Source organism: Lagopus muta, chromosome 11 (assembly GCF_023343835.1).
Source record: "Lagopus muta isolate bLagMut1 chromosome 11, bLagMut1 primary, whole genome shotgun sequence".
NCBI lineage: Eukaryota > Metazoa > Chordata > Aves > Galliformes > Phasianidae > Lagopus > Lagopus muta.
Window position 1 is genome coordinate 12925841 of NC_064443.1, and position 19876 is coordinate 12945716.

General features: G+C 42.5%; 1 protein-coding gene across 3 annotated transcripts in view; it reads left to right on the top strand.

Moving 5' to 3' along the window:
• Positions 1–19876, top strand: part of PTPRG (protein tyrosine phosphatase receptor type G) — a 377855-nt gene that overhangs the window by 255910 nt on the left and 102069 nt on the right. For all 3 annotated transcript variants that reach the window (XM_048957891.1, XM_048957892.1, XM_048957893.1), the window contains one exon: positions 15728–15794. In XM_048957891.1, the coding sequence (XP_048813848.1) occupies positions 15728–15794 (67 nt within the window). The remainder of the gene's footprint in view (positions 1–15727; positions 15795–19876) is intronic.

Here is a 19876-nt window from a genome sequence, read left to right on the forward strand (position 1 = left end):
AAGTCTCATGGAGTTTTCATTACCAGACTCCTGAAAATGACACTTAGATGTCTAATATGTAAAAATTACAGTCGTCAGTCTATAATCTCACCCCCTCTGTGGTTCAGGAAGATTGATACTCAGGAAGTCTGCTGATTATAACCATTAGACTAAAAAACAAATTAGTTCCCTAACTGCAGCGTTGCCTTTTGCATTTTTCTCCAGCGTGCTCTGTTGCTGTGTCACTTTTGCCATTTCTTCAGACATTGCATGGCAGAGCTGGGGCAGGATGCCAGCAGAGCTGGGGCAGAGCATGAGGACTGCAGCCTCTGCTGTGTGCTTTGGGGGGACACCAGCTCCTTGTGGAGTCTCTCTTTGCGTCTTTGAGCACTGAGAAGTCATTGAACCTGCCTTGTTTTCTTTCCTGCATGTACCCTTTCTCATCTCTGCAGCGACTGCTTCGTCCTCCGTCCTCCTCACAACGTTTCCAAGCTGGTGCATTCTGACATGACCTTTTTGTTTAAGAAAAAGGGAGAGAGGTTGGAAATAAAGCATCTATTTTTGCTCTCCAAGTCTTTGGAGAGTTTTGCTAGAATTGGTCTTAGTTACAGAATCAAAGGAGAAATAAAGCTGTACGTTCATCTCCTTTCCCTTCTCCTCTCTCCCAAACACAGCAGCTGCCTCTGAATAACTCTGTTTTCTCCTTCTTGTTAAACATTCAGCCTGGATTCCGGGAAGATCATTTTTTATGTCTCTCTGCCTACCTCTTTTTTAAATTTAATTCAATTTATTTTTCTGCAAAGTCCGTCCTCTGCAGCCATCCAGGACACAGACCCCATTTGTCTCTCAGAGGACTAATCAAGTATAGGTGGTTTACGTGCAGGGGTCGTAGGCACTGAGATCCAGGAACTTAGAATCATAGAATCACTAAGGCTGGGAAAGGCCTCTAAGATCATCTAGTCCAACCACCCAGCTACCACCAATACCACTCGCTAAACCAAGTCCCTAAGTACTGCATCTATCCTTTCCTTAAATGCATCCAGCTCTCAGGTCCATGTGAGGCACAGTCCTGCTGGATGTTGCACAGTGTTTGTGTAGCCCTTAGAAAAGCAGCACTAGTTTTCATCCTCTGTGTCTTCCATGGAGCTGCAGTGTCTCTGGTTACCAGTTAGCGTTAGGGCACACATTAAGTAAGAGTGTGGGATCCATTCATAAATGATTGCTGAGTTTCACTTTGTACCATAAAAGAAATTGGTTGTAAAGTCTGAATATATAAAATAGATGGGTAAAATCGGGACTCCCTTTGCCTTCAGATCTCCTGGCTCAGAAGGAAAAGTTATTCTTATTAAATTTAAGCTGTTCTGCCTGAAGAATTATTACTGTAGTTCTCAGTTACAACAGTGCCAAGTTTCTCCTGGTATTGGCAATAATAAACAATGCAAGCTTCAGACAGAATTTCCTGGGTAGCATACCAAATGTTCTAGAAAACCTGCTCGGACAGCAGCTAATACATTTTTAATACAAATAAAACATAATTCTTTAGTCTCGTTTCAGTGTGGTCCCTAAGGTAGAAAAGTATACCGACAATGCATAATTTATATATTTGTTTGAAGTGTTTACCCAGATACTCCATTCACAAAGTCTCTTGTTAATGGGTTGCTTTGAGATGTAAGAATCACTTAGGGCTTGCACTGTGCAAATAAATGGAACATGTCGTTTCTGTGCAGTCAGCGAGGCAGTTCCCTCGTCATCTTAATCGTGCCCTCACCAAGTCGCAGAGCAGGTCCAGCTGCAGAGTCAGGAAGTTTTGCTTGGGCTCCATGTGCTGTGAAAGCATGGAAGTGGAAGAGAGAGGCTGGGAGCAGGAAGGTGCTGCCCAGCCCATTACCGCCCCAGTTATTGCCACTAACACACATGGGTTCCTGTATCATTCCTATATGTTGCACATAATGCAGAGCAAGCATGCATTAAAAAGCCTCTCAGTGATTCAGTTACAACCTCTTGTAAATGACTGCAAATGCAGTGTTCAGGTTCCTGCCAGAGGGTCGAATTGTTGCTGGTTTTTGTCATCTCCAGTGTCTGTGCTGCCGGACGGCTGTGGGAGAGATGGGTATTGAGGGTTTTCTTTCCAGGGGTCAAAGAAAGGCAATGAAAGTAAATCAGAGCCTAGGCTGGTCTCTTTCTTTATGTCTTTTTAGAGGTAGACATTTATATGTATGGCTGATGGCTTAACAGATAATGCTGATGGCATATCACCCCCAAAATAATTCTGCAGCTGAGATGGCGGCTTGCCCAGAGTAATCCTCCTATCTGATGTTATACCTCCTGTGAATCTAAATCAGAAATCCTCAAGTTCGTAGGGCGGAGCTGAGGGTGGGTAAACCTGGGAATCCTTTTGCAGCTCAGTTTTACTTGTGTTTGGATGTCTTCTACCTCTGGTGCTCACTGAAAGCACGTTAATCCAGAGGAGATAGGGAGTTTGGAAGGAGCTAAATGGTTCCAGTTTGAGTAATATTAAATTCTCCTTTGTTTTAAGTTCAGGTGCGCTTAATCAGAGCTCTCTGAACAAAACCAGCAAAGAATCTGGGATGTGCTTTTATGAGCATTAAGCTCTACTGGAGATAGATGAGTCAAGAATGCCAATCACACTCTTCTGTGCTGAAAATTGAAGTATGTGTTAAATAAAGATTGCTTAAATCTGTTCACAGCACTTCTAACAGTGAGTTTGCAGAGGTTTGCAAGATGGAGCAGGATTTCTCTTATGAGCTTGCAGTGTTTCGCAGGACTGAGAAGCCTGAGAAGCCAAAGGAAAGCTGCTGGGCTGATACAATCCAAAAGTATTTAGCTGCTGATTGTAACTGTACAATTTCTGTGCATCACAAATACATTGTGAGGCAGTCATTATCAAAAATAAAAGAGATTTTCTGAAAGAAGGTGTGGGGTTTTGCCACCCGCATACTGTATCAAATGAAGCCGAACCACAGATTTGGCAAACTGTTCTTTGTGAGTAATGTGAAATGATGTACCACATTAGAAAGCAGCTTGGTTATTACAAAGCTCAGCCTTGCTTTGGATGGAATGGATTTTTTCAGCGTAAAATTCATCTCCGCTTGCTGCAAGAGTATTGCTAAAATAGATTAACTTTGAATCTCAGTGTATTTTATAGTGTCTCGTGTTATTTTAAGGCTGTAAATATATTAGCTGATCTGTAAGGTTCGCTTAAGCTACTGCTTTCTGGGGTTTAGGAGAAATAAGATCTCATTATGCAGGAATTGGGATGATTGAATTAAATCACCCCTTGTGATAAACATTCTCCCTCAGAATCATGCCACCAGGTCAATATTTAAAAGCAGCGGTGTGGGTAAGTGTTGATTAGAAAGCACAGCTCCATAACCCTAACAGCGAAGCTGTGTATGTTTTATCTGTGATTTGTAGGGCACTGTCTACATGCCTGTATTTTAGTAGCAGCCAATGTAAAGTTTTCTTACTCCTTCTCCCCCCCACCTCCATTGCCACCTTGCAAACCTTCTTTATCATATCTCGGTCCTATAAGAACACCTCATGTAATTTAAAATGCTCTTGTTTGAAACATGATTAGATCCTTCACTTTTCAAAGAATTTATTTCTGCATTTTGCATTGTAAGCTGCTAAAAACACATGCTTTTCTATCCTGCTGCATTTCATGGGAGGCGTGAGCAGGTAGTTCCCCATAATGGTAAACAGGCAGTGTAAAGATACCAGTCATATGAAACTCTAGGTGAATGTTTGGGGATGCTCTCCTTTTACCAGCTCATTACCAGTGATACAGCTAAGCAGACTGGTTCCTTCTGCTGCTCCATGTATCTACAGAGACATATGATATTTCAGCTAACACACTTGCCTTCCATAGTAGCACACAGCCCTCCCTGCCTCATAGCTAGACTTGTCTCTTCTGCTAACTTGGGCAGAGAATTAAAGCCCAGAGCAGAACTGGCTGCTATACCTGTCCACATGGAGCTGTTTGGTGGTCTCCCTGTTGTGGATGAAGACATCATCATTTCTGAGTCTGAACTTGTTATCAAGACCTGCTTCACACTGCTCCTCAAGTAGGTCTGGATATCTCTCTGTGGACAGATGGCAGTGGGAGAAGGGGGTGATGCCTGGGCAGGTGGCACCGCCTCGAAGTGCTGCGGGGCCATATGGGCACTTGAGTTCTGCCGAAACTTGCTTTGTGCCTGCCGTACAGCTGGCTGCTACCACACCTGTCTAATAGAGTTGCTGAAAGGCTGTATAAATTCATGCTGAGCTATGGAGATTATTTCTGTCAGCTGTTCTTGTGTCAGAAACAATTTTTTTAATGCTGCATTCATGTCGTAAGTGCCCAGCCTTTGTCTGCCTTTTGGGAGAGACCGACTTTCTTCTGACGTCTGCTTGTTTTGCATCTGAGACATATAACCAGGTTTTTCTGTTAAAAATAGAAGATTTATTATGCCTTCCTTAACATGGCATATATGAAAATGCTTGCTGTCCCCCCCATAAATCCAGATGTAGACAGAGTGCAAATGCATTTGTGTCCTGGGATGAGAGATAACGACCTTAAGTTGTGTCAGGGGAGGTTCAGGTTGGATATTGTGAAAAACTTACTTTCAGAAAGTGGTGAGGCGTTGGCACAGGCTGCCCAGGGAGGTGGTGGGGTTCACCATCCCTGTAGGTGTCCAAGAACCGTGAAAATCTGGCACTGAGGGACATGGTCAGTAGGGATGGGTTCAGTTTAGGCTTGGTGATCTTAGTAGTCTTTTCCAACCTGAATGATTCTATGATTCTGCTGTTGCACTGGGATTACAGACCAGTCTACAGAGAACAGGTAATGTTACAGCATGCAGCTCTGGGAAGCCTTTCATCCTTACAGCAGCTGTTGGTGCAGTGCTCCTTGTATGCATGTTACAGCTGAACTGGGATGTAAACTCTGCTGGGTCTTGATTATTTGGGAGGGATATTTGTTTGCACAACCTGGCAGTGAACATAACCCTCTGCAGTCCTCTGAGGTCTGCTTTCATAGAGCACTGGCTTTTAACCTTGCTTCATTCCAGCTCAAGTGTTTGGCAGGGGAGAGCCAAACACAGCTTGTGGTGTCGGTCGTAGGTCATCATATGATGGTGGTGCCATCAAAGGACTGTGCATCCAGACACATTTTGAGAAGAGAGATTTTTTTCTAGAGGTAGGTACCAAAACTGGGTCATGACTGAAGTGTGTGCCAAGAGTCGGGTAGCCCAGCTGACTGCTCACAGTGTTGGTGGTAGGATCACAGCCAGCATACGTGATGTGTGGACGCTCAGGAGTTAAAGCCCTGAGGAAAGTAAACATCTGAAAGTAAAAGGTGGGTACTCTGGCAAGCAGATTCAGAGAGTGTGGATGAAGGCTTCCTGAGAGCATTCCTGTGTACACCCACCTGCAGGAAGCTTCTCCATCACTCTGGGTCAGACTCAACTTGTGAACAGAGCACCTTTTGTTCTAACCACATTTTAAGTTTTGTTTTAAATCACATTCAGTTGGGTTTCATTTCTTCTCTCAAACCTTTACCTGAGAATTTGAGATTCCTGCAATTTTGAAGCTACATCCTGTACAGGAGGAGGGCTCTCTGATCAGAGGCAGAGCACGAAGACCCCCTCCACAGCTGGGTCACGCTTGGCAGAAGCTCCACAAAGCTGTAAGGAGCCTGTGGAGCAGAGGCATGAAGGGTAGAGCATCCTGAGGAGTTCTGTGGCTTTAAGACTCACCTACTCGCCATGATTGAACAGCATTCACTTTGCCACTGCTGAAATGTAGAACATCTTGAAACAAGCGTACATGTCATGTTAGTTTTTGTGTTTCTTTGTATTTCAAGAGGAAGAAACTGCTGCCACAAACTCAATGTTTCCCAGGCTTTTAATGCACTTGTATTCGAAGTGCTTTTTTTTCCTTCACAATAATTTCCCCATTTCCTCTCAGCACAAGCCGTGATACTTGTTGAAATGTTTTTGTAAGGAAACGAGTGAGCTGTTGGGTCATTCTAGCCAAGTGAAAAACAAACAGCTTGACATATGATCCTCACTGTTGTGTGTAGTGTAACACCAGTGAAATAAGATGGGTTTTCTGAGCTATACTTCTGATGCTTCAGGAACATGAGTAGCGTAGAAGCAGCTGAGATGAAAAGTGAGGGCCACATCCTGCCATTCTTAGTTCAGTGGTTTAAAGAAGATTTAGGCAAGAACTGCTTCCTCTTGTCTGTCTTTTGGGGTTCTGCTGCTGGCACCCACCCTGGCTCAGGGATGTCTGTGGGTGCACCTCCACCTCCTGCCCTCCAGCAAAGGTGCCCTTGGTAGCCCTACAGTGGGCTCTGTGCCCTTTTTCCTGCAATCCTATTTTCCCTGGGCCTAGCCCGCTCGCTGACCAGGCTCCTGCATGTCCTCTGTGCAAAGATATCTGGGAAGAGACACGGGGATTTCTTGATGGTGCAGGAGAAAGATAGGAGAGGCAACAGAACCATGCGAGGGATCTTGAGGGGGTGATGTGGAACGGTTTGGGAAGAGGAGACGCTGTAATGTTGGAGGAAACAGGAACAGCTCCTCGAGTGGAAAGAAAGAGTGAGGAGGATGTGGCAGGTGGGCGATGGGAGAGGGAGGTGGCTCAGAAATGAGAGCGGAGGCAGGAGAGAAATGCTGAGGATGAGCTGGTGCTTTCTACCTTGGGTACCGCCAGTACTGGATGGAATGAGGGCCCAGCATTTTGAAAAGCTGCAAGCATCTGCAAGAAGTTGAATGGCATTGAAAATTTACATAAGATGAGGGAAAAAAATCAAGAACTTGCTTCAGAGGGAACAGAACCATATTACAGTTGACAGTCTCGCTTCTCCTGTTGTGCCAGAAAGCTGTTAATGGCCAGCACCGGTCTAAAATTGGGTTCTTGTACCACAAAGACTCCCAGAAGCTGGAGTGCTCTCCCAGCCCACAGCTTCGTTAGATGTAGGAAAGGAAATTTGTTGTAGCTCCCGCGTCAGTTTCAGGGATCAGTTCATACCAGCCTACTGAAAAACGAGCCAAAAGGAGCGATGAGCGAACCACGGCGGAGTTTTGTGTTTCGGAGCAGGAGATAAGAATTCTGCCCTACAACAATTTGTTTTCACTGGTTTTCTAATCTAATTGTGAACTGAGGTGTGGTTGTCACTGGGGAAGTGGCTGTGTAACTTAATTGACATTTCTGCATCCTTTGTGTTTGTGACTCATAGATGCCGGCTTGAGTCATCTGGCGCTGGCGGGCTGGAGAGAGCTGCTGCTGCAGTCATGGGGAAATGAGCTGAGGGCAACACTGAGAGAGAGAAAAATGGGGACTTTTCATGTAGAATGAAAGAGAGATGTTGGGAAGCTGAGACAAATCCTTTTCTTCATTTTAAAGGGGAGATTGCTGTGACCTCAGTCACCAAAATCCTTTATTGGCTAGAAGAGAGGAAAAAGGCTGGAAATCTCTGCTGCATCCAAGGCAAGCTTAGCTGGAACAATTGTATTACAGACTTCTGCAAAATGCTGGCATCAGAAATGCCCATCTGAGCTGCTCCCTTCCACTCGACACATTTTGCCCAGCATATTTTATTTTCTGGTTTACCCACCGGGATATGTTGTTTTATTTTCAGAAGGGAAAAACAAAACTGAATGTATTTTTTTTTCTCACTTGCACGTTTCTCCCACACTCAAGCCAGGAGCAGAAGGAAATACAGGCTATCTTCCATTCTTGGTTCTGCAGTTCTGAGTAGAGCCTTTCCAAACGTGTGAAGCTGTATACCAACGAGTGGGTGCCTTGTGACAATCTGGCTGTTGCGCTCCTGATGCTTTTTTCATTACACCGTTCCATTTTCTTCCTTACTTTAGGTCACAGTGGTTATTTTTTTACCTAAAAATTCCTATTAACTGGGCAGATTGTGGGAACTCTACAGCAGACCAAACTTTTTTTTCTTTTTTTCTTTAACTCGGATGGTGAGAGCAGTTTATAACTGATGGCAGTTTTTATAAAATAGGCTCCATCCTGATAAAATGTTACCCCCTGGTGTGTCATTTTTCCAGCTGAACTGCTGGTAGGATTGAGAGATCTTGCACACTACTGCTTAAATAAGTAGACTACATGCTCTATGAAGAAATCATATTATGTTCTCAGAGGAGAACAAGTAGGCTCAGCGCACCGAAATTGCTTTAAATAAACTTAGAGCCACTCTTGCCTCTTTTGCGCAGCTGCAGATGGTACAGTCCATCAATCAAGCTTCCTTGGCTTTGAGAATCTGCTGCTGAAGCTGTCTTGCCTCTGTGTTGCAATTACATTTTTGTCTTTTACAGAGCTTTGTGTCTTCAATATTCTATTGCTCCTAATCAGATTGTGCTTTTGGGCTGCACATATCTTGGGTTTTTTTTTTTCCTTAGATACATGCTTATTAAGATCTTTCAATAATTTGTTAATTGAATGTTCTATTCACTTAAAGTAAATTATCTGTGTTGTGCTTTTAAGGTGCAAGAATGCTTTGGTGAAATTAATGCCTGTGAGTCTACCCTATCATTGGTGTGAGTTAAACTTCAGGTAGATGAGTGGCTTACAAAAAGAAAGGAAAACGCATTGCTGGCTGTTTTTTACCATCCTGGGTGTTGCAACACTTGTGGTAGTGAATGGAGGTAATGTTTGGGGGCAGGCTACGTAAAAACGTGTAAACGTTGCTCAGCCAGGTGTGCTCATCACTCAGTGCAATACCTGATCAATGCTTCTGCCTACTAGCAAAGAAACTCAGCATGCACAAGCAGAGCATAAGCTGAGCTGAGCAAAACTGACTCAGCCTTTGAGTAGTGAATGGATAGAGAAAACATACTCTGCTAATCTACAGCCTAGTTTGTCCCATCCTTGTCTAAGGATGTCTGAAACTCCCTCAGGACTACATGCAGCTGGTTCAAAGCCAGCTGAGGTCGAGAGGAGCAGTGGTTGCATCCATCACAAGTGGCTGAGTTGTACTCGAATGAAGGGGGGCAGCCAGAACACCTGACCCTAAAGTCAGCTCTATAGCTTTTAAAACCATTTTGGATTTATTTATTTTTTTTTAAAGTGCAGCTTTCTCTTTGGCACTGCTAGTTAATATCTCACTGTAGACACCCTCCAAAGCTGTGCTGAAATATGAAGTTAATACATCACTAGCAGGCTTTCAGTCAGGATGATGTATTATTCAAAGTGGAATTAGCTAGAAGGATCAATGCGCACCCATTATTCTATTTAAAATAATCATTGGAGGACTCATTAACTTTTTCCCCCCTCTTTTCAAACAACACAGTCAATGAAACATCCAGGAACATCCCCTCTGCCAGCATCTGCACCTCTGTGTCTTTAATATATTTTCATTCATAGAAGGATTATTAACACCTGAAAGCCAAATCCCAGATTTAACCCAACAGAATTTGCCTTCAGATCACTGATCCTGAAACCAGCTGCCGTGGGCAAAGGCAAGCACAGCTCTAATACACATTTTTAAAAAAATCAAAGGTCATGGCAGTATCTGTGTGAAACAGTGCATGTGCCAGCCTAAGGTTTGGTGTCACATCTTGCCTGGGTACCTGTTTTCTGTCTGATTTTACACATGAGCAGCAGTTTGAAGTATTAAGGGGACTGTTTCCATTTCATGCTTTCCCTTACAAAGACATTCTGCAGGACACACTTTGGGCAGTTCACTCATTACACAGCAAATGCTTCCTGGCTCCAGCTCACCTCCGTGAGGCAGTGGGCTCTCGGCCAGATTTGTCCTTTTGCGTCAACTCTTATGGGAGATGCACAATCATAGCAAATGGGAGAGAGGCTGAATGGAAGAAAATATCGTCTGTGGAGGAGCAGGAACGGATCGTTTTTGGATCATTTGGTGCCTGTGAAAGTGAAAAATTGAGAGCACCAAATCTACCCTGTCATTGTGCTGGGAGCTCTGTAGGCATTTTCCTGCTTTCATGGATAACTCAGCGTGCTGCAGCTTTGTCTGCTATCCCTTTTCACCCATCATTTCTCCTAAAAAAAGTCCTAATAAATATTTCCTACCGCATTTCAAAGCAAAGTACATGTAAACTTTTTTATATCAGTTCATCCACATTCCAGATCTGAAATATTTCACTTCCTCTTATTCAGAAATATCTGAGAAATTAAATATTTATGCACGGCCAATTTTACAATGTGGACTTCAAAAGGGAGAGCGGAGAGAGGTGAGACAATGGGCTGTGCGCAGAGCAAAAGGGTGCGTTTCACAAAGCCAGGATGTGTTTCCTTTTTACTGCTGCAGACCAATGCAGGGATAAGGCGTGATTGTTCAGAAGGACCAGGAGTACTCAAGCTATTAGCTGGCTCTAAAATAATTTGACCCCAGAGGCAAGAGAGAATTTGAAGACTCCCCAGCAATATGGCGAGTGTCTTCCCTTTGAGAAAAGCGTCTTTCTTTTGACTGTGATTATCTTGAATTTTTTGCAATTCTGTTGCTGTAACGTTAAAATATATATACATGGAGTGAGATAGTGTTTGCATTACTGGAATTCTGCTCATTTCTGCTCTATCCAGTGAAAATCAGGTACAGTGCCACAGAGGTTGCAGGCTGGCATCTGTCCAACGGTACTGCACCGATAAGGGAATAAGTTGTTTAACCATGTTGATTGTCCTGAAACCCTACAGGACAATTTAATCTCTGCAACCTCGTTAATTTATAATAGGTTTTGTTTTTTTTTTTCTTAGCTGTTTGTACAGCGTGTTCAGAGACTCGAGTATTTGGCTGGTGAACTGTGCATCTTTACCATGAGCTGAATGGGAGCTGAAGGCATGCGGTGAGGGGGAATATTACCCCTGACTCTCACCATTGTAATTGAAAGTAGAATTTGACACATTGGCATCTCTCCGTGTCAGCCATTGTCACTGGCTTCAGCTGCCACTGTTAAGTATGCAGTCATTCATCCTTGGCAGACGCCATCCTTTACAGCACCAGAGGATGGTCTCTGGATGTTAATGCCACCGCGCTCTGGGAGCAGCTGGCTATATCGAATTCAAGGCATGCAGATCGTCTTGGCCATTTTGCTTAGCAGATGGGTAAGGCTTGATAGATTGAAGATTTAGTTTCCAAGTCAGGGGCCAAATGTTGCAGTGGGAGAGAAAAGTAAATTATATCACTATTCTGAGGGGAAAGGCTCAGGTAGTGTATCACAAAATTGTTGCCATTCATTTTCCCCTGACTCGCACAAAATGCATGTCATTTCACCTTTCAATATAGCCAGCTACGGCGTTCTCCTTTGCTTTGAGATGCTTTACAGTACTGTCTGTGAGCCCATTTAATGAGCTTGAAAGCAGTTGCTGCAAATTTATGACGGTTTAATAAGTGTAAATGCCAGATTTTTTTTTTCTTTGGAAATGAGAGAGAAATTTGTATTTCGTATCACTCAGACTGGAAGATTTTTCTTCTGTTCTTTTTTCCCCCAGACTCTTTTCTTCAATCCAGTAGACCCATTTAAGTATATGTTTTAACAGAAAAGCGTATTTCTGACTTCTGAGCTGTTCAAGCTATTAGTATTCACCTACTTTTTTGCAAGGTACCAGTGATCATTAGAGAGCTTTGCTCCCTGGGCCTACAGTGCATTGCTTGGAGGGAGGGTAACCTGGTTTTGGAGAGGCTCCCAAAGTAATAGGGAATGGGGGGAGTTGGAGGGAGTCTTTCCCTCTGGACAGAGGTCTGTAAAGCTAGATCTGGGGTAGCTGTGTGGCCTTTTAACTGCCTCAGTGCTCAGTTGGAGGTTCCTCTGATTTTTTTTTTATTTATTATTTTTCCTTAAGTCATTGTAAACTCCAAATTTTTGCCTGACATTCTTCTTCCTGCTTGATTGAACTGCTCCCAGCATTAAGACAGGCTGTGGTTCACTTACAAATTTAGCACACGTTTCAAATTGTATAGCACGTGGTCACAGGTTTTTTGTGAAATCAGAGACTTCAGTACATTCTGGGTTTGTTCCATAACATCATCAGATGAGTGGTGAGCATCAGCTACTTTACAGGGCAAGAGTGGTAGAGAATGTGAACTGCCTTTGTTGCTTCTTTGTTTTGTGTTTGTTTTTGTTTTCATTTTTTTCCCATATGTTTGTTGTTGGAGTTGTTTTTTTAATTTGCTTTTTAACTCACAGTGAACTCAGTACTGTGGGGCTTTCTATGGTAGTATCTTGCCCTGCAAAGTCTGTTCCCACATGCTGTGGCTTGGCACCATGCTAGCATCACCAGTCCCCTGCCCGTCCTCTTGTCACACTCTTGCTCTGAGCATTCCCTGGAACTTTCATTATCCTGAGGAAGTGCCCAGCTCGTGGCCTGCTCCTGCTCCTGCCCTGGCAGCTCTTGGGGCACCAAGCAGGGGACAGCAGGTTGTGCTGATGAAAGGTGTTAACGCTCTTGTCAATAGAGTTCGTGACTGATCAGCCTTGTTGTTAACCGAAGAATGAATCATTTTTCAGTGCCTGCATTAGGTGCAGGAGCTGTAAGTAAATGCAGCCTGTCTAGGGTAATGATTTCCACCATGCCTTTGCTTGAAGAACGTCTCTGTTTTATGACTGCAGAATGGGGTCACTTGTACACGACCTTTTCCTACATTGCAAGTGCTTGTTTTATTCATTGCATTAACAATAGCTGTTCACTCTACCAGAATGACGCGTGCACCAGGTATTGGAGTCACCCAAAGGGTATGATAAACAAGGAGTCTGGGCTTCCTCGTGTCATCTTCATCCCATATTCACCCTGTGGGGAGAGCTCTCTTAGCGCAGGAAACTGCTTAATGATATTCCCGTGTTTATTTTTCCCTTGCACTTAGCATGAGAGTTACCTATTTATTTCTGCTGAAGAGGATTACAGGCATTGTTCAATTACAAATGATGCAAGCAATTTGTTATTTATTCTGTTTGCTGCAGACCTATAGAGTGTTAGTTTTGAATGAATGCATCATCTTCAGGAAACAACATTAGTGGTAGTGGTGCTGGGAGTATCTTAGGGCAATTTCAGGACGGTTTTCCATCTGTCCCATTAATCCATGCAGTCCTTTAGAATCTATTCTTAAGATAATAAAAAATAAACTGTCTTAACACATTACACGTGAAAAAAAAATGTTGGTGGTAGATTTGTTCTTCTTTCCCTTCTTTCTTTTTCCCTTGCCTTTCTTTTATATCTCAGCTGTTTTCAGAGACAGGATTCTTGTATGGGGTGAATCTCTGATCTCAACCAGCATGGTAGCTCCAGGCCAGTTAAACCACAGTCATACAGCACTTGGGATAGAATTTGACATTCTGGGTTTCAAAAACCTGCTTTTTTTTTCTATGAACACAGATAGAAGAAAAGATACAAAAAAATGCAACAACAACAACAACAAAAATAAATAAATAAAAAAAAATAATAAAATAATATAAAAAAATAAATAATTAAAAAAAAAATAAAAAAAAAAGAAAGAAAAGAAAAAAAAGAAAAGAAAAAAGATGTAAGAAAAGTTTTGCTCTGAAGCCTGAGCCATTCCACAAAATAAGAAAACTTTTTAGCGCTTTTCTACTGGCCTTGCCAAGATCCTGCAGAGGGTGTAGTGAGATGTGGGAGAGCAGTGTGTAAGTAAAGGTTAAAAAAGGGAGAAAAGCATCTGCAAGGAAAACAAGATTATATCCCAAGCAAGTCTGAACTGCAGTCTCCCCAAGTGTCACTTGTTTGCCTGGGAGTCTTAGAGAAACGTGAGATCCCATCCCCTCAGAGAAAACATGATTACAGATGCATGCAGCATATGCTTTCCCACCCCCAGAGAAGTAACATGACTCTCGATTTCATGCTATTGGAGAGCACAACATATTTGCAGAGTATGTTATCCAAAAGATTGCTTAGATCTATACAGGCATACCACCTCAGCAGATTAAAGGGGTGCTGCCAAGGCTGAGGTTACGAATTGATCTGCTTTGACAGAAAATCCCAAAAGGAAGGATTTTAACCTTTAGTTTTCTTTCCACCCATTTGCTTTCTTTGAACTGATGGTAGCTGTCACGAGAGATAAAAACAAAGCAAACAAAATAAAACTCTGTACAACTTACAGTTAAACAGCAATAAATGAAGCATTGTTCAGATCCACTGCTGCTTTTTCTTTTTTAGTGGTGGCTGCGGCTTGGAGAAACCTGAATAAATGGAAAAGATGCAAGAACGTGTCTTCCAACAGCTCTGCATTTTTAAAGTGTTTACTGTTGATTTGCCAGAAGCCAGACAGAACCTACAAAGTGGGTCATTGGGTTCAGTGTACTGTGATTATTATTTATACAGAGTCCAAAGTGTACAGAGCACCCCTTTGGGCATATAAAAGTTCATGCTTCAAAGAGCTTACAGCCTTCAGGCCTAATAATATTATTGCCAGTAACATCTAAGCTGTATATATTTCAAAGCTGCTGCTGCTGCTTTCATAATTTTATTGCAGATCTTGCCCTACCTTATCGTTGTGAGTACTGAAGTTCTGTGATGAGAAAAGGATCTTCAATTTCCATTTAAAACACCAAAAGAAAACAAACCTTTTTGTCTGGAAACAAGAACACAGGAATGTGTCGTGAGCATGGCAGAGTATTTCAAAGGCCAAATAAACAGAAGAAAGTTGGGGTGTGTTGATTTTGAGGCTTTTTTTGCTTGTTTCTTCTTCTTAATGCAGTTGGCTAAAAAGATAATGACACTTCTAGGATTTATTATTAGCAGTGAGGGAAAAGGATGGGAAAAACCATACTCAGACTTTTTACAGTAACACATTTTAGTATGTGCTGCAGTCAGCGATGCCCTCGTCCTGCAGCCATGCTCCAAGCCAGTTCTGTGCTTCACACAGAGCGCACGTTCCCTGCTGGGCACAAGTTCCTCTCGTGGTTTTCTTCTTCTAGCTCCACTCCTTCCTTGACATGTTAAAATCCAGACAGAAAGTTGTTAATCTCTCTTTTTCCTCACGATGTGAGATCACGGGCAAGCAGGAAAGCACAGGAGCCCTTTTGCAGTTGATTTGTTTCCTCATTTGGAGCAATCTGCCCAAAAATGGTCAGTGGTGCTCAGGTTTTTGATACTGACTGGGAGAAAAAAAGAAAGAAAGAAAAAAGAAGCACTACATGAATGTGGTACACACAGAATTTACTTTGCAGAAGTAAATTACCAAGTACTTTAGGTAATGGGACACATTCACAGAAATTGTAGGTTATTCCTTCAAAGCCTTTGGAGATGCAAAAAGTTACAAAAATTTTTAAAAATGCATTACTGGATGTGAATGCCTCAGCAGTGTTGCAAGTTGATGAGTAGTAACATGATGTCAGAGCCCAGCTCTTATGGCTGAGAGTGGTCCAGCATTACCGATGGCAGCAGTGGCATCAGATTTGTTCCTGTACTGGTGGACTCTTTCTGGATAACTTCTCTTTATCACAGCAGTTTTCCTCTAGGAAAGGAGAAGTAGCCAGAGAGACGCTATATCTCTGTTTTTAGGCTTTGCTGGGTAATAATGTTGCTAATGTTTTAATGAATGCAGAAAATGCCTTCTTCTGGTTTAACCTTCCTTGCTTCATTTTATTACACCATGTATCTTTGGCATTTGGTGAGGAGCCATTGTAAATGTGAGAACTAAGCAGCTTGTTAGATAACATCTTTTTTTCCTCTCTTTAGAAGATTAAGCTGAGACTGTTCTGTCTGATGCCAGAATAGATGTAACCAATCCTGTATCCTTTGCGTGTAGGTCAGTCAGAGGGACAATTCTGCACTGGATCCCATTATCCATGGGTTGAAGGGCGTCGTACATCATGGTAAGTAGCTGCTTAAACTTTCTTCTTGCTGGGAAGGGGAAAAGGGTAGGAATGTTGTCCTTAAAGGATCAGGTCACCCATAGGAGGACACAGTGAGCCTGCACATTCCTCATTCATGATGTCTAAGGGCATTACAGCCATTATTTGATTGGTAAAGACCAGAGCCATTTGTTACCTGAAAATGGGTTGGGGCTAACAGTAAACAATTTGTTTCTTTTCAGTCAGTGCTCTAGAATGCATAAGTTATCAATCAAAACCCACTACAATATATCATTCGTATTAGTGCTTCATTCCTGCTATTTATCTTCTGTTTGCTCTAAAAATACTCCTCTCTGAAGTTTCTATTTGTTTATAAATTATTTGTCTTTCAAATTTAGGGAGCTGATAATGAAACAGAAAATTAACTATCTGTGAAAATTAATTAAACTTTGCAGCAGATGAACATCTTTCTAATGCTGACATAAATACGATCATTCGACTGTTCTGATGCATATAAACCTATTATCCTTGAACTTATAGCAAGTACTGAAATAAATATTAATATATTTTATACTTTTATAACCAGTTTTTTACTTAGTAATTCTACTGAAGCCTTATCACAGGTAATGCATCATTAGCAACGACATCAAGATGCTCCAGTTGCAAAAGTACTCTTGTCAGGTTTTAATATAATGATTTGTAAAGTTTTAATAATCTCATTATAATTCAAAAGGCGTCTGCTGGAATGGCATTAGGTACTCTAATAAATCTCCGTCCCATCTATAGTGCTGCGATAAAACATCTTTGCACCTTTTCAGAGCATTGTCTTTAGACATTAGCTAGTGCTCTAGAGCTTAACAAACATTTTTTTCTCCTGACTGCAAACCTAAAACTAGTTGACAGTGTTAGATTAAAACAAATAGGATTTTGGATTAATTGCTCTACTTTCAGAATCATTTAACATTGCATCTGGGAACACTAATAAATCCAAGTGGAAGTGAAAAACAGGGGTTAAATGGTAACACACCATACAGTCCTTCATTCTGAGAATTTTCTATGGGCTTCCTGTTCATAAATTGCAGTGTTCTGCTGTGAAATAAAGACAACACCCATGACCAAAAAACTGTTGCTTTCCACAAAAATGGATGTTATTATCCAGCACCCAGTGGGTAACGAAGCAGCTGGCAGAAGTGAAATAAGGACCAGTTGGACTGCAAAGATTTTTCAGTGGCTGTGTATTTTGACATTGAAGTCAAGCTGCCATTTAACTGGACCAAGATCTCTTCATAGCCACCTGCCTTCTATTTCAAGCCACTCTACCCTCCGCAAGCTCTGCGCTCTTTTAACCATCTCATCATTTTTTGTGCTCTGTCTCTTGCTCCTCACCACTGCAGCTGAAATAGCCAGTGGCAGATAATCACACCAATGCCTCCTAAAAGTATTATTTCATTCCCAAAAATAATTGTGTGGGTAAGATGCGACACAGTCCCAAGGCTGTGATTCCCTGACCACATAATGATTAGTTCGTCTTGGCGCTGCCTACCCACAGCAAAATCTGGGTGGATAAAAGGCGTTTATTTTTGTTTTGCTCACAATGCACAGAAGGGTAATAGTGTTTCAAGAAAAGGAAGTCGCCTGATATATTTCAATAGCTAGTTTCCTTTTAAAAACATTAAGGAAGAAAAAGAGGAAAATCTTGCTTTCCTTCCTGTTTCAAAGGCTCTGATTAAAGGCCTTTTTAAAGTCTCTTTTTGTGGGTAAAGTAAGGGAATTTCCTCTTACAAAGTACTTGCTCAAAGAAATTGTTCTCTTTAACTTAAATATTGATGGAATGCTTCAGTAAAGAATTCTTATATCGTATCTCTCTTTTAATGTGATTATCTAGAGTAATAGTAAAGATGTGAGCTTTTATTCCAGACACCTTATTTCTTTTCTTGATGTAATTTACTTATATCTTATGTGAGCACATTTCTATGAATTTAAGACTCTTCCTGTATTCCATTTGGCTGCATTCATCTGGAACCCAATGGAGTTTTTGGCCAGAATACATTGGAAAATGGTGGGCTTTGAACAGAGTGGTTGAATCAAGCAAGGATTCAACAAAAGAAGTTGGAGAAAGGCAAAGTGGAACCCTTAAGTTTATTTGTATTTTATAGTATTTCCATTCCGACATTATTTTTAGGTGGCCATCACAATACAGAGGCACATCCCTATATTGTGGAAGTCAGGAATGCCTACGAATGTTGAGATGACTGCCTTGCTTTTAAATTAGACCGTGTTTATGTGTCCTCTGGCTGGAGAGAACATCAGCCCTTTGGCATTGCTTCTGCCTTGTATCTTATTTCAACATGCCTATTTAAGTAAGATTTTCTTCTTTTTCCATCTCTCTCCCTCTTGACCAGTAGAGCATCCTTGCTGACTTAGGCTGGACAGTCACTCCTTCCTCCCAGCCATTAAGGAAACTGTACGAACTCAAACTAAATCATCATTTCTCCAAGTGCCCTGCTAGAAGGACTGTCCCTAGATGTGGACTCTGCGAACTCCACTCTGTCCCTGTGATGGCAGTAGCTCAGATAACCCTCAGTTACATATAAGGATGCTACCGACGAGGTTGATCTCATTTTTCATTTTTCTGGCATACCTTTTCAGTTTTTCTATCAAATTCTGTATTTTCAAGTGCCCTTCCAGGGGTAAGAGGACAATTTAAGTGTCAGAAGGACTTTCTGTGAAAAGTGAAAGCATTTTTTGCTTGAAATTTCGTCAGGGATTTGAATTACTTACTAATTTGATGGAACATAAATAATTGTGCCCTTCACAGTGTCACCAGCTCGGTAACAATGACAGAGAAACGTACGCATAAAAATCAATACAGGCTTAGTCGCTACTCAGAGTTCACTTTATTTCCTCATCTCCAGGCATAATTTTCTAGAATCTTAATGTCACATCAAGCTTAGTTTTACATGAGTAACCATACAAAGTTTTCCCAGCTGGAAGGAAAACCACAGCGGTCGCATACACCCGAACAATGTTTGGATCAGTGATAAGCTTTGGGGCTTGTCTCACATCCTCCTGCTGAACAGAACGTTCCCATCGCGCCGCTGCTCCCAAACTCCCGCGTCCGCCCTCGCAGAGCGTCGTAAAGACTCACGAATGACGAGGAGGCTCTTTTCAGAGCTGTCAGCTGCCTGTTGCTGATTTTAAAATTGCTTTCTGTGGTTTAAAATTGGTTCTGTGCTCTGCCAACGATTTGTCACACCTCCCGCCAGCCGGGGCCCTGCTGCTCTTATGTTGCAATCCATGCCACAGGGCCGCCAACGGCCAACAGGAGCACACCGGCCTCACTGCAGTGGGGATGGAGCTCGGGCAGCATGGTGCATGTTTTCTGATGCCTACATGACGGTGTCTTTCCACTGTAACCACTGGGAACGTATTTCAGCTATTCAGATGTTGTTTTCATTGTGCAAGCTGGCAGAAAAGCCCCCAGCTGTGCTGGTGCTGCTGGGATGGAGGACCCCAAGTGATGGCAGGTTGTTGAGTAAGGACACATGGCCTGGTCCTGCTGCTACAGAGCTGCTTCTGTTTTGCTGCTGGTGTGCACAGCTGGGTGCCCTGAGCCCTTCCCTGCCCCTCATCCTTTGTGGTGCTGAGAGGGCAGAGCTGCTGCTTTGTGAGGAAGCAGGGAGTTCCCAGGCCTCACTTAGAGAGCGTCCTTGTGGGAACCAGGAACATGAAGTACCGAGTTATGTCTTACACTGTTGATTTGCATTAAAATGGCTGCAGAGGCTTTTATCTGCCTCACGCTCCAACAGTATCCCAGAGGAGCACCAACAGGGTGGAGCTGCTAACACACTGACATCCCTTTCGTCCGCCTCCAGTGTCTTTGGCTTGCTCTTTTTGGTACTGTTTTGTACATAAGCCTCTTAGAGATGGTTTTCCCTTGTTCTTACCAGCTGCCTGAAAGGCGTTAAAAGAAGTCTTCTCATTTCAGCTGTGGAGGTGATGCCTGCTATGCTTTTTCCCAGCCTGAACCCAGGTGCTCTGCTCAGTCCCACTGCACCACAAGCTCATGGCAAACCTTTCATGCTGATGGCAAGCATGTTCTG